At 42.1% G+C, this 25,797-nt stretch overlaps 1 protein-coding gene across 1 annotated transcript; it reads left to right on the forward strand.

The window, feature by feature from the left end:
* The first annotated feature begins 1,030 nt into the window (after positions 1-1,030).
* On the forward strand, positions 1,031-2,272 carry LOC124620274. The gene has a single exon (XM_047146941.1). It carries the CDS (start codon positions 1,031-1,033, stop codon positions 2,270-2,272), a length of 1,242 nt encoding a protein of 413 aa, XP_047002897.1.
* The last annotated feature ends 23,525 nt before the right edge of the window (positions 2,273-25,797 follow it).

The following is a 25,797-nucleotide window of genomic DNA, read 5'->3' on the forward strand; positions in this document are numbered from 1 at the left end:
GTAACCCAACATGCTCCACAGAGTGTCGACACGTTCCCTTAGCCTGCTGCAACATCAGATCTGTCTCCAATCGAGCACATATAGAACACCATCAGGAGACAACTCCAGCGTCATTCACATATCAGCATTAACAGTGCCAGTATTGGCAGATGAAGTGCAACAGGCATGGAGATCCGTCCCAAAAACTGACGTCCAGCGTCTGTACGACACAATGGATGACCGTCTGCATGTTTCCGTTCAACATTCAGGCTATTACACCGGTTATTAATGTACCACTAATTTACATTTTTGGTTCAAATGGCTCTGAGCACTATGGGACTTAACATGTGAGGTCATGAGTCCCCTAGAACTTAGAACTACTTAAACCTAATTAACATAAGGACATCACACACATCCATGCCCGAGGCAGGATTCGAACCTGCGACCGTAGCGGTCTCGCTGTTCCAGACTGAAGTGTCTAGAGCCACTCGGCCACTTAGGCCGGCTTTTCAGTGGTTTGCAATGTTAGTCAGTTAAATATGTTACCTGTAAGGAGACATTCCCCAACTTCATTACTCTACGTTAATTATATTTTGGTGTTACAACCTTTTCCGTGAATGTAGTTCTTGTAGATCGCATTCTTCCGTCTGAAAATGTCAAATTTAGTTGTGTATCTTAAGTTATCTAATATCACGTACTTTGAAAAAACAGAATTGTTTTATCAGTTTTATGTAATCAAAAGGTCTTATTAAACATATAAAACTTTTGCATGAAGAGTGGTTGGTTGGTTGGTCTGTGGGAGGGGACCAAACGGAGAAGTCGCGCTCCAACATCGAGAATGATTTTAGTCTCTGAGACCCTGCCTGCTCGTGGGGACTCGAAATTTAAGAAAAGACGAAAGTTTATATTAATTCTCGCTGTTATGAGTGTGCTCTCGTATTATGATTCTGCATAATTTATTACCTACACAATTGGGATTTATTTACGATTCAAGACAATTCGCCTCAACTGTCACTAGACCGTCCCTTTCATTTCTGTTGCATTGCAGGTGATGACCGCGGAAGCCACCACCGTGCTGCCTGCGTGGCTGGACAAGCAGTTCGCGGAGACTTCGCTGAAGGAGAGCGACGCGTCCAGAGACTTGAAGGTCACCTCGGTGGCTGTGCACAGGGCGACGGCTACGGGCGACAACTACCTCAGCGACGTCTACCGCATGACTGTCAAGCTGGAGTGCGACGCCAGTCCCCATGGCAGCTCCCTGTCACTGATCATCAAGTGCCTCCCGACGCGAGAGGCGATGCAGAAGATGGCGCAGGAGATGCAAGCCTTCGAGAAAGAGACTCGCATGTTCTGCGATACCATTCCCGCGATGTCACAAATCCTGGAGAAGGCGGCACCCGGTAAATGCACGCAGCTGTCTGCCAAGTGTTTCGCCTCTGGGAGGCAGCCGGTCAGCTATCTGGTTCTCGAGGACTTGAAGGCCAGAGGGTTCTCGCTGGCGAAGAGGTGCAGCGGACTCGATTTGGCGCACTCCAAACTCGTGGTCAGGAAACTGGCAGAGTTCCACGCGGCCTCCGTCAAGCTGTTCGAGCAGGACCCGTCGGCTCTGGACAACTACCTGGTCTTCAAGTCGTTCCACGGACCTACGGCGCAGCAACTGGAGACCTTCTTGAAACAGGGTTGCAGGTTACTTGCGGATCAGTTGGACACGTTAGACGGATCGTTCTCAGAGTATGCGCCGAGGATACGAACTCTCGCAGAAAGCATATTTCCACGGCTAGCTGACTTGACACAGCGGAAGGGAAAGTTTCGTGTGCTAACCCACGCAGATACATGGGTCAACAACATCATGTTCAGATACGCTGCAGGAGTCGTCCAAGACGTGGTCCTTCTCGATTTCCAGTTGTCTTCCTACATTTCACCTTCGATTGACTTGCAATATTTTACTCACACAAGCCTTACGGAAGAAGTGTACGCCAATCATTTAACAGATCTTCTGAAAGAGTACCACAGCCGTTTAATCGAGGTGATGGACGATATTGGTATCAGTACGGACAAACAGATGTCCTTTGAGGAGCTACTGGAGGATTTCGAGGCGCATGCACTGTACGCCGTTTTTTCGGCAGTAGCAGTGCTGCCAATCGTGCGCACTCAAGACGAAACTAGATTCGATGTGGAAGCGTCTCTGAACGAAAGTGACAGTGCTGCCAACAGAAACACCTTCGCGAGCGCTCAGTATACGCAGGCTATAAAACAAATGCTGCCAGAATTTGAAAAGAGAGGCCTACTGTAGTCGCCTTGTTGCGTGTCAGAAGCAACTCACTCAGGATGGACGAATTTTCTCCTTCTTGATTTGCTCTCCCAATTTCGCCACTGCCTCCACTACGCTCATTTCCTTATGAAAGAGGAGAAACGTAAGTTAGCCAACTTAATACGAAAGACGGTCTAGAATGTGCGTGATCGTAGCACTGTACACCCTAGGCGTACTATGAGTGCATTACAGCCTAATCCGCTTCAGACAGCTCGTTGGAATCTACCTGTGTACCTCACATCACGACTACAAATTGGGCCTAAATGTAAGGCTCGCCCACTCCCCACTCTACGCTGCATACCGAGGTCAACGTCAGCATGGTGCTTCGACATGAGGCACAAACTTTTACACTCTGAACCCCTGTCGATTTCGGATGGACTGTGTAGTTGCTTAAGACTAATATGTGGTTACTTGATAGACTCGATGTGGATAGTGTTCCCGAAGTATGTACTTTCTTGTGTTCGACGACTGGACCATCCATGTTCTTGACCGAGTGTCCATGTTTTCTGTACCGGTAACTGACCAGCGTGAAAATAAATCTGTCTAGTGCAGACGCAATAAAATTAGATATGAAATATTTATATCAAATATATTTCTCGGAATCAGAAACCTTGTCTCCTTAACCTCTTAGTTGTAAGCTATAACCAGTAAAATTTGAATGATGAGATAGAGAACTGTTCAGTTGAAACTTCCGGGCTGAGAGGCCGTAGTCGATGTATAAAATTTCCACCTAACGTTTCGTCTCCATCGGCGGGAAACATCTTCTGAGGTCGTCCGGCTACTGCCACTGAGGCTCCAGGTACTCTCGCGTTTATAGGGCGCATAGAGGCCACCACTATTCGTCACGTGATGCCGACGGTATGCCTATCTTTGGAAGGAGTCATCCTTCTCGATTAAGAGTAATCGATTGTCATTTTGCTGGCACAACGTCGACATCCAAATTTTGTCCAATTTAAAAACTTCCTCTTTTCTATTAAAATTATTATGATGTTTGTGAATCTCTATTGCTTCTCTATACATGCGCGCATGATAACGGGATGTTCGTGCTAGAACGCTTGTCTCATTAAATTTAATTTCGTGGTTTCCATCTCGAAAAACACGCTCAGCTACGCCCGATTTTTCGATGTGTCCTAAGCGACAGTTTCTTTTATGATCGGCTAAGCGGGTGTTTACACTTCTTTTCGTTGTTCCAATATATACTTGTCCACAACTGCATGGATTTTTGTATACCCCAGGTGTTGCTAGGGGGTGTCGGGCGTCGTTTGCAGTTCTTAAATATTCCTTAATCTTCTTTGTAGGTCTGAAGATTGTTTCGATCCCATAAATGGCCAGAACTTTCCCGATACGTTCCTTGACTTTATTAATGAACGGTAGGAAAACTTTTCCAATAGGTGACCGTTGTTGCTCTTGACTTCTGGCTTCTTTTCTTCTTTGGTGGCGGGCTCGATCAATTTCCTTGCTGGTATATTCGTTTTTCATGAAGGCTGACCGTAAATGATTTAATTCATCTTGCAAGTAAGCCGGCTCGCAGATTTTGTTGGCTCTGTCCACCAAGGTTTTCATGACACCTCTTCTTTGCCTAGGATGATGGTTTGATTCCTTGTGGAGGTATCGATCCGTGTGAGTGTTCTTTCTATATATCTTGTGGCCCAGCGTCCCATCCACCCGTTTAATTACCGACACACACAGGAAATTGAGTCGACCGTTGCTCTCTTTCTCCATCGTAAACTGTATCTTCGGGTTAATACTGTTCAGATGCAGCAAGAAGACATCCATCTCTTCTTCACCATGAGTCCACACTACAAATGTGTCATCAACATAGCGGTACCACTTAGCTGGCTTTTTACTATGCGCTCTATAAATGCGAGAATACCTGGAGCCTCAGTGGCAGGAGCCGGACGACTTCAGAAGATGTCTCCAGCAGATGGAGACGAAACGTTACGTGGAAATTTTATACATCGACCACGGCCTCTAAGACCGGAACTTTCAACTGAAGACAACACCGACTGTGAAAGCCTACATTGTATGAGTTAGAGAACTGTTTAATCATCTTCTTTAACTGCTCTGTAACTTTGTTCTTGTGTTTCACCAGTCCTCTACTTGACCTTCCAGCTACCCATGCAATTCTTAAAAAAATAAAGAACATACTTCTACCTAATTAAATAATATGGCAACTGTATGCTACCGATGGCACCTGCGACCCGTCGCGTAGTTTGTAAAAAAACAAGATACACGAGTGGAGTGTAATAAGAATATCTAACTACTGCCATCTGGCTTGCCGTGAATGATGCATGTACATCTCAGTACTTACGTGCAACTTAGATTCTAGGCGCAGTATAGATAAGAAAGTCCCTGAGTAAGCTGGTTACGCGCAGCGTAGATACCACTCTATTTTTCCAGAACAAGTTGGAGAAAAACACCAATTTTTTGCTTTCTACAAAGAAAATGGAGAAGCAGCACCTTGTATTCCATTATACCTACCTCCATCAACTCACTATTGGCTTTTGCGTAGTCTACAGTAAAAAGAGAACTCAAATTTCGTGGGCTGGTCCTTATGTGTAACTCTAGGCAGTGCAATCAGAAACATGGTAGCCGTTAGGAACAAAGAGTCTCGCAGCTGGCACATCTCGAATATCTCATTCAGTAGGAAGTATCAGTAATTTGTGCCTCGCATTTCGTTCATTGATACCGTTGGAAAAGATACCATTAACTGTAAGGAAGGTGTTGACATTGTTGCGGTCTTCAGACCGAAGACTGGTTTGAAGCAGCTCTTCACGTCAGTCTGCAGCCTGTGGAACTCCTGCATATCTGCATAACTACTGCAGTATACATGCATTTCAACATGCTCACTGTATTCAAGGCACTCTCTCCCCTTCCCCCCACCCCCCACTACTTCACGCCCCTATTATCAAATTCTTGATGATTTTGGATGTGTCCCGAAATACGGTCGCCCCTTCGCTCTTTTTCCCTGTTTCGGTTCTGTACCTCTTCACTACTTGTGTTTTACGGCCATCTAATGTTCAGTATTCCTCTTTAGAACTATATTTCCCTTTCGTTAATGTTCGTATTGTATTTCTTCCATGTTTCGCCGTAAGTACAAATCTTCATCCCACACAAATACTTTCACAAAACACTTCGTCATACTTGATTCATTATTCGCTGTTAGCATTTTCCTCTTTTTCACCATATCTATCCAGCCTGTGGCCAGTCTCTGTTTTATATCTTCTCTACTGCTGAAATTACAAGTTATGTTTTAATCTTGTTCCCTCGGTATCACCTGACTTAATTCGACAACATTCAATTATTATTGTGTTACTTTGATTTGTCCTAATCTTACAGCATGTTTCCAAGTCGTTATACATACCGTTCAGCTGATCTTTCAAGTCGTTTGCCGTCTCTGACAGAATTAAAAAGTCGCTGACAAACCTTATAGCTTTCCTTTCTTCTTCCCAGACTGTGCAGTTCCGTTTCCAAATTACCGAGTGAGGTGGCGCAGTGGTTAGCACACTGGACTCGCATTCGGGAGGACGACGGTTCAATCCCGTCTCCGGCCATCCTGATTTAGGTTTTCCGTGATTTCCCTAAATCGCTTCAGGCAAATGCCGGGATGGTTCCTTTGAAAGGGCACGGCCGATTTCATTCCCCATCCTTCCCTCACCCGAGCTTGCGCTCCGTCTCTAATGACCTCGTTGTCGACGGGACGTTAAACACTAATCTCCTCCTCCGTTTCCAAATTCCTTCTTAGTTTCCTTTACTGCTTGCCCATTGTACATTGAATAAGATCAGGGATAGGCTACAGCCCTGTTTCACCCCTTTTTTCAAGTAGCGTCTTCGTTTTATGATCCTCGACTATTAAAAATGCAGATTGGTTTCTACATAAATTGCAGACAATCCTTGGTTCCGTACATTGTAACTACTGACAAACTCAGGATTCGGAAGAAGTGACCTCAATGGATAGCGGAGATGGAAAAGTATAGTCGGGAGTTATCGAAATTAATAAGAAGGTTAGGGCACTATCGTATGCTAAGAGGATTGTTCATTGAGACTTGGCCTGCAGTTATAATGAATTGTTTAAATGACTCAATGCTGCCTTCAACTTAATATTTTCCTTTTTTTGCTGTACTATCGCTAATTTCATTCATAGACAGGTAGAAAGTATCTTTAAAAGAAGTTCACCGATGGCATATTACACCACACAAGTATCTGCGCCTGTGTACATTTAAATAGCGTCCACCGTCATTGCGCTTCTGAATGCACGTGTCGTAGTTGTCAGTTATCTACTGTCCAGCATAACAGTGGGTGGGAACCATCATGTACATACTAGCGTAAATCAATAAAACTGACAACTAAGTCGTATAACTATCATTGCACATGGTAAAAAACGTGCCCTGTGGTATATTTACTAGTTTGGAGGCAATAATGCAAGTGTTAATGTGCTAAAACAGCTAGAATATTTGGAAATAACAGTGCCCAACATTTAATGTGTAATATTTAACACATTAGCAGATTGTAACGAATTTCAAATGTGAATGTCAGAAGCAAACTGACAGCCAACTCACATAAGAGATAAGCATGACTACTATTAAGCTCAGGCAAAGGCTGGAGACACAATAAAAGAACAAAATATTAAGTAACAGTAAGTATCATGAAGTCATATAACCAGTATTACAAATGTAATTAACATGCAGCTTCTTTTCCTATCCAAATAAGACCACAGTATTAATAGGAATTAAGTAGACAATGCAACAAAAGAGAGTTTGGGGAGGGGGGAGTTATTAACGATGAAGCATTAAGGTTATAAGTAACCATGCAACATTGTCTTTGGAAGTATTATCATCCTAGAGAAAAGTCACATAGGATTGCGAGACCCAGGTACAACATACATGTATTGGTGTCTAAGCCTGCGTAATTCATGTTATTACACGATCAATTAGACCAAACGGTGGACATCACATCATGCAATACTAGAAAACAAGGCCATATAACGTAGATGTAGGCTTAAAAAGTAGGTGATCGCTTGTAACAAACTGAACATGTCAATGTAGTTTTTTAAGCAGTTTTTATAAACTTATTGGTTCATTAAAGATTTTTTCTTGGTCTTTAAACATATTGGAAAACGTTTTCATTTCTTCATATAAAGTCTTGCTTACTGCTTCATTGGCAATATGTAGCATCTCCGTTTGTTCATTCATATTATTAAGTGAATGCTCGTGAGTTTTTACATGGGTATCTGAAGCTGATGAGTTGCTTTGGTAAAGGTCTTCCTTGAACCTGGTCTTTAGCATCCTCCCTGTCTGCCCAATATAAAAGTCGTTATAGTGTAGATATAAGGTTTTATATACTCCTGACCGATCATGTATGTTTTTTTTAATACTGTCTTGCAGTTTTAAACCTAAATTATTGTCAGTCTGGAAAGAGGTGGAGACATTACTATTTTTGAATAACTGACTAATTTCCTCTGAAACTCTTTCAAGATGTTGGCGAACAGGATATTTAGTTTTCAGTCTGTCATCCATATCCATCAATGTTATTTCATGTGTTGCGGCATTTCATTTTATTTTAATTTTCTCCTGATATACTCTATCAAATAAAATTGATTCATAACCATTCTGCCAAGTAATGTGAGATGATGTTTTTAGTTTATCATTAGTATTGTCACCTGAGTGAAAAAACTGCATTTTTACAGGACATGGTGATCAGATATTTCATGTATAATAACATCAATAGTTGTTGGTTCTTGGAATATACTGAACTGACGATTTCTCTCCCCCTCTATTTAAATCTAGGCAATTAATCCCTCCATTCTTTTGAATTTTTAATGTAAATTTGATAGCTGGATGTAAGCCTGAATGTTAGACTGATCTAACTTATGTAGATTGTTTGTAAGCCATGTCAAAACAATAAGTGTCGTTAACACATCTTTTGTAGAGTATTATTTTCTTTTCTTAGTGTTTTATTTTATTTTATAACTTAGTTGTTAGGTTTTATTTGTAATGTTTTCTGCGAATATATCAGCAGGGGGTACCAGCTGAACTGTAACAGAAGAGCAGATCTTGTAGTTCTTATCAAGATCTCCATCAATACTGAAATAATTCTCAGATAAATCTATAAAAAGTAATTCTATTACTATGGTACATGCACACATACATACATGTCTGCCTGCTTAGGTGGTTGGTAAAGTGCTCGCCTCCCATGCAAGCGGGCCCAGGTTCGATTCCCGGCCGGGTTGGAGATTTTCTCCGCTCGGGGACTGGGTGTTGTGTTGTCCTCATCATCATTTCATCCTAATCACCGGCGCGCACGTCGCCCAATGTGGCGTCGAATGAAATAAGACTTGCACTTGGCGGCCTAGTTTCTGTGAATAGGGGCCTCCCAGCCAACGATGCAATACGCTCACTTAATTTTTTTACATACATACATACATACTTGTTCCATAAACCATGAATACGACATTTCCCTAATGATGTGGAACTTGTCACTTTAACATACGTTTTCTTTACACAAAAGATTAATTAATTTTTTGTAGATAATACTTCATATCTAAAAATTCACCTATTGAGCAGAAGGGGTTGTCATTCAGAAATTCTTTTAATTTCCTTTCAAATGTTGGTGGGCTATCTGTCAGACTTTTAATGCTATTTGGCAAAATACCAAAGTTTTTCGTGGCAGCATAATTCACCCCTTTCTGTGCCAAAGTGAGATTTAATCCAGAATAGTGAAGATCATCCTTTCTTCCAGCGTTGTAGCTACGCACTTTCCTGATATTTTTGAATAGGGATGGATCATTAGTAACAAAATTCATAAGTGAATATATGTATTGTGAAGTTACTGTGAATATCCTGAGTTCCTTAAAAAAAATGTCTACAAGGTGATCTTGGGTGGGCTCCCTCTACAATTCTGATTACCTGCTTTTGTGCAATGAATACATTCTCTCTTAATGACGAATTGCCCCAGGAATATTCATCCTTTTATGCTGTAATACATTTTTCATTATGTGATCCTCAGAATCACTGGCCACACTACTTACTGTGCACAGATACCTGTCAGGATCTGTGAATTTCCAACAGTTCAGAAGAGGCAGCAGTTATGTGTATTCTTATACTGATATAATATGCTAGGACAGTGGAACAGCATTTGACTTTTGTAAGTATTAATTTATACCATCCATATATAATTGGTTGGACCGTATGCATTCATGGTTGTTTCATGCTGTGTTGATGTATACACATACCATGATGATGGTGTGAAATAGAAACCAGTAGCAATAATAAAAGACAACTAAAAAGCTGTGTGTCATCCTTTTTTTTTTTTTTAGAAAATATATGTATCAATGGTTCTGGTTGGTAGATAAATAACTAATTTTCTTCAATTTCTTGCAGAGACTCAAATAAAATTGTGTTTCACTACATGATAAAACAAAGCTCCCATATCTCATTATCAACATCATTGATATATGAGAAGACAATGTAAGCTCCTTGTCAGAGTATTTTAATGCCACTTCATTAAACATCTCCTTTTACTTTGCTTTACTTTCAATGCCAAGAACTAAGCACACTTGCTTATATTTTGCTGTGTTAAATTGCTGAACTCAAAATACTTCATTTTAGACAATTCCAAAAGATTCATAAGAACAAGATGAATTTCAGTATCCTAGATTGTAATAAATGTGAAAAACGGATACTTGGTACACTCACAGATCAGAGAACTAAAAGTTACTTACAATGTAACAGAGCAGTGCTATATATTTGTGATGTGAAATGGAGGAGTCTGAATAGTCAGCATTTGTAGGCACAGCTGATGAGTAATATTGAATCATTATCATAAATTAATCACTTCATCTATTACTGTATTTACTAAACCTTTTACTTTGAACTCTAAAAAGTTGTGTTGCACTTGGTGCGATTGGTGATACGACGTTGTGAAAGTTGTGAGATTTAAAAATTTCCCAACGAACTGAGTGTTAAAATATCGTAACTAGAAGTTACCGATATCAGACAGTAAACCCCAAATTTCATGGTTCAAACAAGTTTAATTATTTTGAACAATTTACAAGAAACATTGTTATAAAACTTAAGCTATTAGAGAATGAAACAGACAATTTAGATAACTAAAAATGAATTACCCTATGAAATGAAAACAAAAGAAGGGCAACTTACGAATAGTAACAGTTGTACTGGTAGTTGTATTCATCTGCACATCTCTTCATCTATTGCAGGTCTAGAATGACAAGAATAGGACAGATAGTTGACCATAACCTTAATGTAGAAACCATGCGGACGTTTGCTGAAATAATTTAGGGAAATAATGGAAAACCTAAATCAGAATGGCTGGGTGAAATATGGAGTCACCACTCGCCCGAATACTCTGTTTAAAACAGTGCAACCTCATTCAGTTTACCTTTAGTGTACAATACTACAGATCACTTTTAGTTTGGTAAGATGGACGGGAAACGGATGACGAATGGCGAGTGTCAGGTTGTGACATAGTAAATAAAGTTTTTAAAACATTGTTTGGGATCTGTTAGCAAGTTCAGTGAATATAAATTACTTTTGTTGTGTAATGGTATTTAGACTTTAATTATAATACCATTCATAAACTGAGGGTTGCCCAGTGATGATGGAGATGTGTAATGACTAGAACAGGAGAACCCTGCACGACTGGATGAGGGAACAGCTTGGAGAGGAAGAAGTCAGTGGGTGAGTAAAGAAAATTAAATGGAGGTGAGAATGACATATAGTCAGGATATTGGAAACCAGATGTAAAAGGCAAATACTTTACTGGAAGACAAGGCACTTGAAAAGATGTGACGACCGACTGGAAGGTGAGTAGATGCAATTGGGAAAAATTTGCATTTGCAGCTACATCCATACACTGCAAACCCCACTGGAGTACATGGCAGAGGGTCATTTCTATTGTGGCAGTTATTAGGGCATCTTCCTGTTCAATCCAAACATGGAACGCCTTTATAATAATCACTTTTACACTTCTGCGCGTGCTGGAATCAGCCTAATCTTGTCTCTGCGCTCCCTAATGAAGCGATACGTAGGGGCTGTAGGATATTCGTAGATTCCTCACTTCGACGTGGACCTTGGAACTCTGTAGGTAGGCTTAGAGCGCCTGCCAATTCAGTCTTTTTACCTATTCCGCAACGGTCCACCATGGGTCAAACAAACTTATGACCACTCGTGCTGTCCTTCCTTGTATACCAATAGGTTCAGTATACTCTGTTAGACCCATCAGGTGCCGGCCGGAGGGGCCGAGCGGTTCTAGGCGCTTGAATCTCAAACCGCGGGACCGCTACGGTCGCAGGTTCGAATCCTGCCTCGGGCATGAATGTGTGTGGGTCCTTAGGTTAGTTAGGTTTAAGTAGTTCTAAGTTCTAGGGGACTGATGACCTCAGATGTTAAGTGCCATAGTGCTCAGAGCCAACCAGCCAGACCCATCAGGTACGAGTCCCACACACTGGAGCCTTATTGTAGCATAGGTCTTGTTGTATCCACGGACCCAACCAACCAACCAACCAACCAACCAACTCGCCCACGAGCTCCCTGACCGTGACATCGCTGGCCCCAGTACCTGTCGCGGCCGTCGGCGTCTCAGGGCGTTACCGCCGACGGAAGAGGTCGCACCATGGCTGAGCTCGGGTCCGCAGCGCCCTCTGCCTTTTGCATATAAGGAGGAGCGCTGGCCCCGAGACGGACAGTCTATGGTCGATTGTCTATTGCTAGCCTTTCGTGGAGTTTATAGCGGAGCCATTGCAGTGTGATACTTGCTATTGTATTCGACAAGGCTCAGTACCCGGATTACTCTTGGATATTACTCAGACTTGTATTGCTGGTGCACGTTTCGTCAGAAGTAAAGATAAGTTATCTCTTCATTCTAGCTGGCGCAATTCTTGTTATTAAATATTTTTCGGCCAACAGACATAGATAGCTACATCCTGGTCACTACCCACGCTTTATACAATTTGTGGTGCAGCCCCAAAAGTACCGCTGAGGACCTTGGGTTTGGGAGCCGTCACAAAAGGTCTCACAAATGTTTTGTGAGCAAATCTTTGCAAACTGATAGCATTTTCCTAGCATAGTCAGAGGGCCAAGATAGATACGAAGCCCACACCTACTACAGTAGTACAAGTTTATATGCCAACTAGCTCTGCAGATGACGAAGAAATTGAAGAAATGTATGATGAAATAAAAGAAATTATTCAGATTGTGAAGGGAGACGAAAATTTAATAGTCATGGGTGACTGGAATTCGAGTGTAGGAAAAGGGAGAGAAGGAAACATAGTAGGTGAATATGGATTGGGGGACAGAAATGAAAGAGGAAGCCGCCTGGTAGAATTTTGCACAGAGCACAACATAATCATAACTAACACTTGGTTTAAGAATCATGAAAGAAGGTTGTATACATGGAAGAACCCTGGAGATACTAAAAGGTATCAGATAGATTATATAATGGTAAGACAGAGATTTAGGAACCAGGTTTTAAATTGTAAGACATTTCCAGGGGCAGATGTGGACTCTGACCACAATCTATTGGTTATGACCTGTAGATTAAAACTGAAGAAACTGCAAAAAGGTGGGAATTTAAGGAGATGGGACCTGGATAAACTAAAAGAACCAGAGGTTGTACAGAGATTCAGGGAGAGCATAAGGGAGCAATTGACAGGAATGGGGGAAATAAATACAGTAGAAGAACAATGGATAGCTTTGAGGGATGAAGTAGTGAAGGCAGCAGAGGATCAAGTAGGTAAAAAGACGAGGGCCAGTAGAAATCCTTGGGTAACAGAAGAAATATTGAATTTAATTGATGAAAGGAGAAAATATAAAAATGCAGTAAGTGAAACAGGCAAAAAGGAATACAAACGTCTCAAAAATGAGATCGACAGGAAGTGCAAAATGGCTAAGCAGGGATGGCTAGAGGACAAATGTAAGGATGTAGAGGCCTATCTCACTAGGGGTAAGATAGATACCGCCTACAGGAAAATTAAAGAGACCTTTGGAGATAAGAGAACGACTTGTATGAATATCAAGAGCTCAGATGGAAACCCAGTTCTAAGCAAAGAAGGGAAAGCAGAAAGGTGGAAGGAGTATATAGAGGGTCTATACAAGGGCGATGTACTTGAAGACAATGTTATGGAAATGGAAGAGGATGTAGATGAAGATGAAATGGGAGATATGATACTGCGTGAAGAATTTGACAGAGCACTGAAAGACCTGAGTCGAAACAAGGCCCCCGGAGTAGACAATATTCCATTGGAACTACTGACGGCCGTGGGAGAGCCAGTCCTGACAAAACTCTACCATCTGGTGAGCAAGATGTATGAAACAGGCGAAATACCCTCAGACTTCAAGAAGAATATAATAATTCCAATCCCAAAGAAAGCAGGTGTTGACAGATGTGAAAATTACCGAACTATCAGCTTAATAAGTCACAGCTGCAAAATACTAACACGAATTCTTTACAGACGAATGGAAAAACTAGTAGAAGCCAACCTCGGGGAAGATCAGTTTGGATTCCGTAGAAACACTGGAACACGTGAGGCAATACTGACCTTACGGCTTATCTTAGAAGAAAGATTAAGGAAAGGCAAACCTATGTTTCTAGCATTTGTAGACTTAGAGAAAGCTTTTGACAATGTTGACTGGAATACTCTCTTTCAAATTCTAAAGGTGGCAGGGGTAAAATACAGGGAGCGAAAGGCTATTTACAATTTGTACAGAAACCAGATGGCAGTTATAAGAGTCGAGGGACATGAAAGGGAAGCAGTGGTTGGGAAGGGAGTAAGACAGAGTTGTAGCCTCTCCCCGATGTTGTTCAATCTGTATATTGAGCAAGCAGTAAAAGAAACAAAAGAAAAATTCGGAGTAGGTATTAAAATTCATGGAGAAGAAATAAAAACTTTGAGGTTCGCCGATGACATTGTAATTCTGTCAGAGACAGCAAAGGACTTGGAAAAGCAGTTGAATGGAATGGACAGTGTCTTAAAAGGAGGATATAAGATGAACATCAACAAAAGCAAAACAAGGATAATGGAATGTAGTCTAATTAAGTCGGGTGATGCTGAGGGAATTAGATTAGGAAATGAGGCACTTAAAGTAGTAAAGGAGTTTTGCTATTTGGGGAGCAAAATAACTGATGATGGTCGAAGTAGAGAGGATATAAAATGTAGGCTGGCAATGGCAAGGAAAGCGTTTCTGAAGACGAGAAATTTGTTAACATCCAGTATTGATTTAAGTGTCAGGAAGTCATTTCTGAAAGTATTTGTATGGAGTGTAGCCATGTATGGAAGTGAAACATGGATGATAAATAGTTTGGACAAGAAGAGAATTGAAGCTTTCGAAATGTGGTGCTACAGAAGAATGCCGAAGATTAGATGGGTAGATCACATAACTAATGAGGAAGTATTGAATAGGATTGGGGAGAAGAGAAGTTTGTGGCACAACTTGACCAGAAGAAGGGATCGGTTGGTAGGACATGTTCTGAGGCATCAAGGGATCACCAATTTAGTATTGGAGGGCAGCGTGGAGGGTAAAAATCGTAGAGGGAGACCAAGAGATGAATACACTAAACAGATTCAGAAGGATGTAGGTTGCAGTAGGTACTGGGAGATGAAAAAGCTTGCACAGGGTAGAGTAGCTTGGAGAGCTGCATCAAACCAGTCTCAGGACTGAAGACCACAACAACAACAAAGTCAGAGGGCCGATTCCTGTCAGCTGCTTTACCTACGACTGAACCAGTGTGATCGTTCCATTTCATACCTCTACAAACTGTTACATTCAGGGACTTGTATGAGTTGACTGATCCGACTGACCTACTGATATTGTAATCATAAGATACTACGGATTTTCGTTTCGCGAACTGCCATTTTTATGTTTACGAACACTTAAAGCAAATTGCCAGTTTTCGCACCGTTTGAAATCTTTTCAAGATTTGGCTGAGTATTTCTGCTGCTATTTTCAAACAGTAGTGTATTGTAGACGACTGTATCATTTGCAAAAACTCATAATTATCTGCAAGCTCAACAAGGTCTCTACGTCATCTTCAGGCGTAGCGAGCAGTCAGCACCTGTTATGGATGGCTTTCATCGCTGGAACCACCGGTTCTCGGTGATAACGGTTCTTTTCCACGACAGTTTAACCTGAACGTAAAAACCGCTCAAAATAACAGTTTCTGAAATAACCTATTATCGGTTTTTTGTTCCTATTATCTCTTGTAATAAATGTAGAAATCGAAAAATGGTTCAAATGGCACTGAGCACTATGGGACTTAACATCTGATGTCATCAGTTCCCTAGAACTTAGAACTACTTAAACCTTGCAGGCCGGGGTGGCCTAGCGGTTTAGGCACTACAGTCTGGAACCGCGTGACCGCTACGGTCGCAGGTTCGAATCCTGTCTCGGGCATGGATGTGTGTGATGTCCTTAGGTTAGTTAGGTTTAAGTAGTTCTAAGTTCTGGAGGACTGACGACCTCAGAAGTGAAGTCCCATAGTGCTCAGAGCCATTTGAACCATTTGAACTTAAACCTAACTAACCTAAGGATATCACACACATCCATGCCCGAGGCAGGATTCGAACTTGCGACCGTAGTGGTCGCGCGGTTCCAGACTGAAGCACCTAGAACCGTTCGGCCTCACCGGTCGGCTGTAGAAATCGAATAAAGATGGAAAATTTTTGACTTTCTCAGTTTCAAGATACATAGAATCAAAACATTAAATTAGACAGACACATTGAAGAAAACTGAGTTCGTCCGCCGTCCGCTGCTTTCCTCAAAAAGTGATAAATCGTAGAACAACAAAAAATCACAAGTATTCTCCCACTCATTTTTTTTTAAATCGGTTTAAAAATCGTGTTCTAATCGGGGTCAATGATACACTGAAGCGCCAAAGAAACTGGTATAGGCATGCATATTCAAATACAGAGATATGCAAACAGGCAGAATACGGCACTGCGGTCGGCAACGCCTATAGAAGACAACAAGTGTCTGGCGCAGTTGTTAGATCGGTTACTGCTGCTACAATGGCAGGTTCTCAAGATCTGAGTGAGTTTGAACGTGTAGTTACAGTCGCACCACGAGCAATGGGACATAGCATCTCCGAGGTACAGATAAAGTGGGAATTTTCCTTACGACTATTTCACGAGTGTACGTACCGTGAATATCAAGAATCTGGTAAAACATCAAATCTCCGACTTCGCTACGGCCCGAAAAAGATCCTGTAAGAACGGGACCGACGACGTCTGAAGGGAATCGTTTAGCGTGACAAAGTTCATCCCATCCGCAAATTGCTGCAGATTTCAATGCTGGGCCATAAACAAGTGTCAGCATGCGAACCATTCAACGAAACAACATCGGTATGGGCTTTCGGAGCAGAAGGTCCACTCGTGTACTCTTGATGACTGCATGACACAAAGCATTACGCCTCGCCTGGGCCCTTCATCACCGACATTCGACAGTTGATGAGTGGAAGCATGTTGCCTGGTCGGACGAGTCTCGTTTCAAATTGTATCGAGTGGATCGACGTGTACGGGTATTGAGACAACCTCATGAATCCATGGACCCTGCATGTCAGCAGGGAACTGTTGAAGCTGGTGGAGGCTCTGTAATGGTGTGGGGCGTATGCAGTTGGAGTGATATGAAACTCCTGATAAGTCTAGATATGCCTCTGACAGGCGACACGTACATAAGCATCCCGTCTGATCACCGGCAACCATTCATGTCCATTGTGCAATCCGACGGACTCGGGCGATTCCAGTAATAGAATGCGACACCCTACACGTCCAGAATTGCTCCAGGAATACTCTTCTGAGTTTAAACAACTCCGCTGGCCACCAAACTCCCCATACATGAACATTATTGCGCCTATCTGGGATGCCTTGCAACGTGCTGTTCAAAAGAGATCTCCATCCCCTCGTACTCTTACGGGTTTGTGGACAGCCCTGCAGGGTCCGTGGTGTCAGCTCCCTCCAGCACTCCTTCATACATTAGTCGGGCCCTACACGATATTAGACAGGAGTACCAGTTTTGTTGGTTCTTCAGTGTACTAATTGGGAATTACCAATTGTCAGTACTAAAGGATGAAAACTGGGCATTACCAATAGTCAGTACTAAAGGATGAAAACTGAGGTTGAAGAAATCTGTTTTTGGTGCTAATTTGTTCGTTTTTAAGGACATCAAGTAGATAACGCAGTATTATGTAGACGCAGCCGTGTAGAGGTGATGGGGGCAACTCTTGCACACTGCATGCAAACTGTAAGCCACGACACACGACAACAGGGACATTATCGAGTCGGCGGTGATGTACCAATTCTTATGCCATGTATTTGTTGCTTTTCTGTAGGTATTATTACTAAAATAGCACTGCTCCCTTTTCCCATTCTCTATAGCAATGCAATATTTCAAAGCAAAGCGAATTTAACGAATAAAAATTACTCCTTTTGTAAGGATAAGGTTTATTTAAAAATGAAATCTTATGGTTGATTGATATTAGGTTTGTCTTTACTCGGTTATCGTAAAAAATAAAGAAAACCTTTTACTGCAGGCAGAGGGGCCGTCACCTCGTGACGCAACACAGCTCTCCCACCTGGCTGCCTGCCGACCTCGAGACAAAACATACCGAAAAAAACGTTTGTTCAGAACTAAAGTTCCAGTACCAGTTTTAACCCGTCCGTTTCGCCTATCTTCAGTACGGTTAACGCTGAAAATTGAGGTACCTGTGCGTCCTATGGTAGGGACACCAGTGCTGGACTAGGATAGTTGAGGAATTCTTCGGAAAAACGGAAAAAGGGAAACACCAAGGAACCAACACAGAAGTTCAGTGGCTACGTACTTGCTGTCTTTGAACATAAGCGGCAGTACATAGATGGTGCAGAGGGACTGCTCACGAATTGAATGAAGTCCTATGAGAATTTTTGTAACTCGTCGACAGGTGTACAAGAAACTTCAGATGTTTCCCAAGAAAGTGTGTTGACACCCTCGCTGTTCATTTCGTACGTCAGCGACCTGCTGTCATCTGCGACTACAGCCGCCAGTGTTAAAAAAACCGAGAGGCAAAATCTTAAGGGCGAATTGATGCGGATGAAGAAAAATCAGGGCGGTACAGTGGCGTATTTATTTCTTAGTTACATACGTAGCATGTAATTATACAGATTTTTTTACAAGCACAGTGGTCGACGTAAGTTGTGGCGCGCTAGGAACAATAATTCATAGTTTCCAACCACTATTTCTTAGAGAACTTGAGTTTGCGTAATGGTCTCCTAAAAGTCAGTATTTTTCTGCCGGTGCAGTTCAGAACTCAAATGGATCTATTTTTCTTTTAATTTTGCAAACAGTGCCTGCATGTGTTGCGTTAGGAGAGATATATGAAGCAACTTTACGGACGCTGGCCTTCACTGAATGCAGTGTTTGTGCAGTGATGATATCCACGAAACGGTACCATCTCAGTTCCTTACTGTTTTCTCGCAACCTCGTTAGTGGACGGCGATTCGTTCACAGTAATGTGTTTTCTCGCCCAGAGTTGAGATAATCTAAGCGTCTTCATCGGATTGATGGTGTTGCCCACTTCCTTTAACAGCGTTCCTTTAAGTCAGTGTATCCAATACAGCGACGCGCTAGAGAAGGGATAGTTTCTGCAAGTCAAGTTATCGTAGTGCGAAGATATTCCTCTTGTAGCAGAAAGGGTATCTGCAAAATACGTGAGTTTAAGTATCAGGGGAATCACAACACTGCTTTATCTAGTTTTAAATGTTCTTGGTGCTGGAAATTTCGGTGAATCGAGAGGACCAATGTTAGAATGAGATTCTTTCTAGTGAAATTCTGTCACGCTTTTGTCCTTCATCTAGTCTACATTTCGACCATGTCGTAGTATCTTTTAGTATTTCTAACACTTACCTGTTTTCTGACTCGTTGGCCGAAAAGTTCCCTTTTTGCGCCTACCATACATAGGGGTGATGACCTTCGGAGTAAAGACGTAGACTGTAATGTAGAAATGTGAAGCTAAACAGCTGTAGCTTTGTCATCATGCCACTGCAATAACCGCGTGGAATCCAGCAGTGTTTGACATACGTTCATAACAGACGTTTTGAACTAGACGTTCTCTTAGTATAGTCTTGGCCAGACTAACTGAAAGACTTGCACCTGCAAATGATGGGTTGCGTAGCAGTTCGCAATATTTGCTTTGACTGTGTATAGAACTATCAGTTATTGAAAATCGGGTGGTAATGTGAGTTTCGTCAAACAATAAAAATAGGTTCGAATATTTAGAATTAATTTTATCGATTCTGGACGCTCAGTACAGCGCCAGCGGTTAGAGAGCGAATGGTTTGTGTAGAGACTACAACTTGTTGCCTTATAAAGTATATTAAACATACCTTTGTTCCACTTGTCAACTTTCGGGCACCTGAAAATGTCCAGATTTCTAACCACGTCGGTAGTGGAAATAGACAATAACAGAACGACTATTAGTTTCTGATCTCTACAGTTCATTGCTATAGTCGTTGGCGATTTTTCCATGGAGATGAACCACGTCGTTTATTTCTTTGTACATACTTTACCGACAGTTTATGTTTAGTTGATGTTCGTCTTACACCCAAATGGCGTATTTCAGTCAACGTTGTCAAATACTTTCTCTACTGAAATCGAAAATTATTTTCTGTTAGTTAAACTGTAGTACATGTTGCTGTTCAATATGAGTTCGTAGACGTTTGTTCAACAGACCAATCTGTTTGTAGAAACTTGTAGCATGAATCAAATGGAAATTTAAAAAAAGAGAAACCTGTCCTTGTTGCTTCTTAGCTCTTCAAATGGGAGCTCGGAAGTAGTGAACGAGTCTCTCTCTCTTTTCTTTTTTTTTTTTTTTTTTTTTTTTTTTTTTTTTTTTTTTTTTTTTTTTTTTTCATTAAGCCAGTGAACCCCCTCTGACACAGTTCGTCGACAAAGAGTGCAACAAAGTAAGAGATTGTGATTCATCTTCAATGAACAGTCGCCGACGACTATCGCAACAAACAAATGGTTGGGTATTATTCAGTGCAGTGCTGTTTTTGCAGTACAGCGTATTATTCTTGACAAATTATGGCATTATGGCACATTTACCATACCTGATTTAATAGTCAGACTTAGCCCAGTAAACACCGCAGAAAATTCGCGTCTAACGGTAACTAGCAATGGGCAGGAATATAGAATTTACCTAGCTTTGTCTATTCAGTTGAGCACATTTCCTTCAGCTAAAAACTGTTCCCATTAACATAATGACTATTAGCACTTCAGCGTGCTTGTTTTGATTGGTTGTCGTTTTGCGACTATAGCTCCACAAGGAGCGTTTCCAACCTGTGGCTGTCTAGAGAATTTTGTTCTGCCCTTATCATCAGACTGCCGTTGCCCGGCCTACATACATAAGAATACATTGAACAGTACTTAGAAAGTAGTAAACAGCAACATTTTACTTTCTCCTTTGCATATTGTTCTCTTGCTAACTCCCAAATATTATCGAAAACTATTTTATCGTGCAGTAGATCTGACTTTTTCGCTGAAGAAACTATTTTTATTAAAAATTATTTATCTATTTATGGTCGTATTTACAGGGTGTTTCAAAAGTGACCGGTATATTTGAAACGGCAATAAAAACTAAACGAGCAGCGATAGAAATACACCGTTTGTTGCAATATGCTTGGGACAACAGTACATTTTCAGGCGGACAAACTTTCGAAATTACAGTAGTTACAATTGTCAACAACAGATGGCGCTGCGGTCTGGTAAACTCTATAGTACGATATTTTCCACATATCCACCATGCGTAGCAATAATATGGCGTAGTCTCTGAATGAAATTACCCGAAACCTTTGACAACGTGTCTGGCGGAATGGCTTCACATGCAGATGAGATGTACAGCTTCAGCTGTTCAATTGTTTCTGGATTCTGGCGGTACACCTGGTCTTTAAAGTGTCCCCACAGAAACAAGTCACAGGGGTTCATGTCTGGCGAATAGGAAGGCCAGTCCACGCCGCCTCCTGTATGTTTCGGATAGCCCAAAGCAATCACACGATCATCGAAATATTCATTCAGGAAATTAAAGACGTCGGCCGTGCGATGTGGCCGGGCACCATCTAGCATAAACCACGAGGTGTTTGCAGTGTCGTCTAAGGCAGTTTGTACCGCCACAAATTCACGAAGAATGTCCAGATAGCGTGATGCAGTAATCGTTTCGGATCTGAAAAATGGGCCAATGATTCCTTTGGAAGAAATGGCGGCCCAGACCAGTACTTTCTGAGGATGCAGGGACGATGGGACTGCAACATGGGGCTTTTCGGTTCCCCATATGCGCCAGTTGTGTTTATTGACGAAGCCGTCCAGGTAAAAATAAGCTTCGTCAGTAAACCAAATGCTGCCCACATGCATATCGCCGTCATCAATCCTGTGCACTATATCGTTAGCGAATGTCTCTTGTGCAGCAATGGTAGCGGCGCTGAGGGGTTGCCGCGTTTGAATTTTGTATGGATAGAGGTGTAAACTCTGGCGCATGAGACGATACGTGGACGTTGGCGTCATTTGGACCGCAGCTCTGTGGTTGCCGTACGCGGTCGCCCTACCTTTCCAGCACGTTCATCCGTCACGTTCCCAGTCCGTTGAAATTTTTCAAACAGATCTTTTATTGTATCGCTTTTCGGTCCTTTGGTTACATTAAACCTCCGTTGAAAACTTCGTCTTGTTGCAACAACACTGTGTTCTAGGCGGTGGAATTCCAACACCAGAAAAATCCTCTGTTCTAAGGAATAAACCATGTTGTCTACAGCACACTTGCACGTTGTGAACAGCACACGCTTACAGCAGAAAGGCGACGTACAGAATGGCGCACCCACAGACTGCGTTGTCTTCTATATCTTTCACATCACTTGCAGCGCCATCTGTTGTTGAAAATTGTAACTACTGTAATTTCGAAAGTTTGTCTGCCTGAAAATGTACTGTTGTCCCAAGCATATTGCAACAAACGGTGTATTTCTATCGCTGCTCGTTTAGTTTTTATTGCCGTTTCAAATATACCGGTCATTTTTGAAACACCCTTTATGTACAGTGTAGGCTTTGTCTTTGTTCAGGTATTGTGAAACCTAAATAGCAATATACCTTCAGATATTTGGTCCCTCTTGTGGATCAACAATATAGCAGCTGTCACGAAAATGTCACTTCCATGTCATCTCACCGTATTACAGAACTGCCAGCTAGTGATAATTTCAAGTGTTGGTAAAAATTCTAAAAAAAAGTAGAAAAATCTATTTTTAGTGCAGAATGTGATGGAGTAGTTTCCAAAAGAAAATTGTTGCCAGCTACTACGAAAGAAATAAGAACTGACGTTACAAGAAATATTGAAGAAAACATTTTTTTACTTCAGCCTCTTGGTAAGACAGAATCGCTGATATATTTGAACTGAGCAGAATACAAGAACATTCTGAAAGTTTATAGATGCGCGTGATATAAAATAAAATTATTCAGAGATAAAAAATAAAATACCGTAAATGGTGTGAAACTGTTCCGTACGTGGAATGAAAAGTGCCGTTGTCGATGAATTTGCGTTCTGTAGCACCTTGTAGAAAATTCCAGCGATAAAGTTGTTAAGAAAACTGTGAATTTAGTTTTAGTAACTCTGAGACATCATTGTTGTATCGTATCACGTGTAAACTCATTATATTTGTGAGAGAATCTGTGCGTGGCAGCGCGCGAGAATTGTGTGCCGCCGCCAGTATTTTTATTCCTACGTCTCGCCTTAGTGCAACCGAGAATATTCCACACCTTCACAGAATTTTACAGCTCTTGCTGACTCTCCGTCACTGCACCCATCAACCAAATCGGCGATATACGCTACACAAAAGCAGCTGTAGGTACTTTCAAACCACTACTTCCTTTGACGAGGAGTAAAATATATTTAGCGTTGGTTTTATGAGAAATCCTAGTTTTAAGGAAATGTGCTACACGACTGTTGTCCTCAGCCAGCAATAAGTGCATTGTACCCAAAACTTCGTTCTTTCTGCTACAATGTTTCTGCATTCCACCACAAATTTTCGACCACCTTTACACTTTCTGATTCAATAACCAGGAGAGAGGAAAAAGCAAATGAAGGACGTCTCTGGGCCACAACAACTAATATTTTCACTGAGATCATCCCACACTTCTCTAGCCGGCGGAAACTCTCATCTGTCGTAGTATCTAGGAATAATTCTACGAACTATCTGTCAAAATCATCACATTCCGTAGATTTCCGTTTCCGTTTATATCCCTTTATTGGGGAACCCAAACAGCCCACATCTAGACATCCTGTCGAGTTTGCTGCACTGTTAGTGCGGAGTCCAGTCGATTCCGCAATACTATGAGCTTTTGTTGTAATTTTATGAACTTGCGCAAAATTTATGTTAATCCTGGTTTCTTTGGTGTTGATCAGTAAAAAACTTGAGTACATTCGATAGAATTTTAGATTGTTTTGGAATGTCTCTAACCCCTTTACGCACACCTACTGGGGTAACGCTACACGGAGGCCCTGCTCTTGCATTTCACACACTACCAAACGCACGCCAGCGCAACACTAAACGAAGACTGAAACCACACGTGGCGCTGACCTACTGCAGCAACAAAGCTACGAAGGAGCTACGAAGCTACGAAGGAGGGAAGGAATCAGCGCTCGACACCTGTGGACTACAAGCAGCGGGTATGAACTTGAGACGTCTGATTTCATCATGGCCACTCTATCAGGAAAAATGTCAAATCCTCCTGCAACCATTACATTATGTCACGAAATGCGAGTTGCTTTTAATAGTTTCCGCAACGAAATTCTGTCTCTAAATTTGGCAGAAAATCCAAAGAGATTTGGTACACTAACAGCAAGTCACAATCAGTATCTTCACTTTGTGATAGTAATGGTAATGTTACCGATGGCAGTGTCACTAAAGCCGAGTTCCTAAACGCGATTTTCCGAACTTCCTTCACCAAGGAAGACAAAGTAAACGTCCCAGGATTCCGATCAACGCAAGGAAAGTTGTCGATATGAGTAACTACGAAGTATAAGGGACATTCAGATGGTAACGATTTTACTAACTCAAAAATGTAGTTATACACAGTATACATACTCAAAAATAGCCGCCAAAACTGTTGGCACATCTGTCCCATTGCGACACTAGCCGGTCGATTCCATCCTCGAAGAAGCTAGTAGGCTGATGTCGGATCCAGACCTGGACCCAGTCACACACTTCGTCGTCCGTTGCGCATCGGTGTCCGCGAATATCTTGTGTTAGAGGTCCAAACGCATGAAAGTCACACGGTGAAAGGTCGGGACTGTACAATGTTCCAGCGTTTCCGACCGTAACTGCTGCAATGTCGTGTTCACCGCATTGGTCGCGTGTGGGGGTGCATTATCATGCAGGAGGATAACGGCATTGGACAACATGCCTCGACCTTTCGACTTGATGCCTCGTCTATGGTTCTGTAGAGCGGCTTGTTAACGCTGGGCGTTGATGGTGGTTCCCCATTCCAGGAACTCGACAAGCAGTGGGCCCCTGTGGTCAAAAAAGGACATCATGACGTTGTCAGAACTGGTTTGCACGGCCATTGATTTCTTTGGACGTGGTGAAGTCGCATGTTTCAACTGCTTGCTCTGACGCTTGCTTTCCGGTTCAAAATGGTGACACCTTGTTTCGTTACCTGTCACAATACGCGGCAGAAAGCTGTATTCATCCTCATGATAAAGTTGCAGATGACTCAAATACAGCGCCATTCGAGTATAGCGCTGTTCGGTGGTCAGTTGGTGGGGAACTCACTGCGCACAGATTTTTCGGAAGTTCAAGTGTTGATGCATTATGGTGTGGGCGGTGCCCACGCTAATACCCAGAGACCGATGTACGAGGTGCATTCAAGTTCTAAGGCCCCCGATTTTTTTTCTCCGGACTGGAAAGAGATAGAAACATGCGCATTGTTTTAAAATGAGGCCGCGTTCCTGGTCAATACGTCCCAGAGATGGCAGCACCGTACGGCAGATGGAATTTTACCGCCAGCGGCGAGAATGAGAACTGTTTTAAATACTTAAAATGGCGACGTTTTCCTTACTTGAACAGCGTGCAATCATTCGTTTTCTGAATTTGCGTGGTGTGAAACCACTTGAAATTCATCGACAGTTGAAGGAGACATGTGGTGATGGAGTTATGGATTTGTCGAAAGTGCGTTCGTGGGTGCGACAGTTTAATGAAGGCAGAACATCGTGTGTCAACAAACCGAAACAACCTCGGGCTCGCACAAGCCGGTCTGTCGACATGATCGAGAAAGTGGAGAGAATTGATTTGGGGGATCGCCGAATGACTGTTGAACAGATCGCCTCCAGAGTTGGCACTTCTGTGGGTTCTGTGCACACAATCCTGTATGACGACCTGAAAATGCAGAAAGTGTCATCCAGGTGGGTGCCACGAATGCTGACGGATGACCACATGGCTGCCTGTGTGGCATGTTGCCAAGCAATGTTGACGCGCAACGACAGCACGA

This window comes from Schistocerca americana, chromosome 6 (genome assembly GCF_021461395.2).
Source record: "Schistocerca americana isolate TAMUIC-IGC-003095 chromosome 6, iqSchAmer2.1, whole genome shotgun sequence".
NCBI lineage: Eukaryota > Metazoa > Arthropoda > Insecta > Orthoptera > Acrididae > Schistocerca > Schistocerca americana.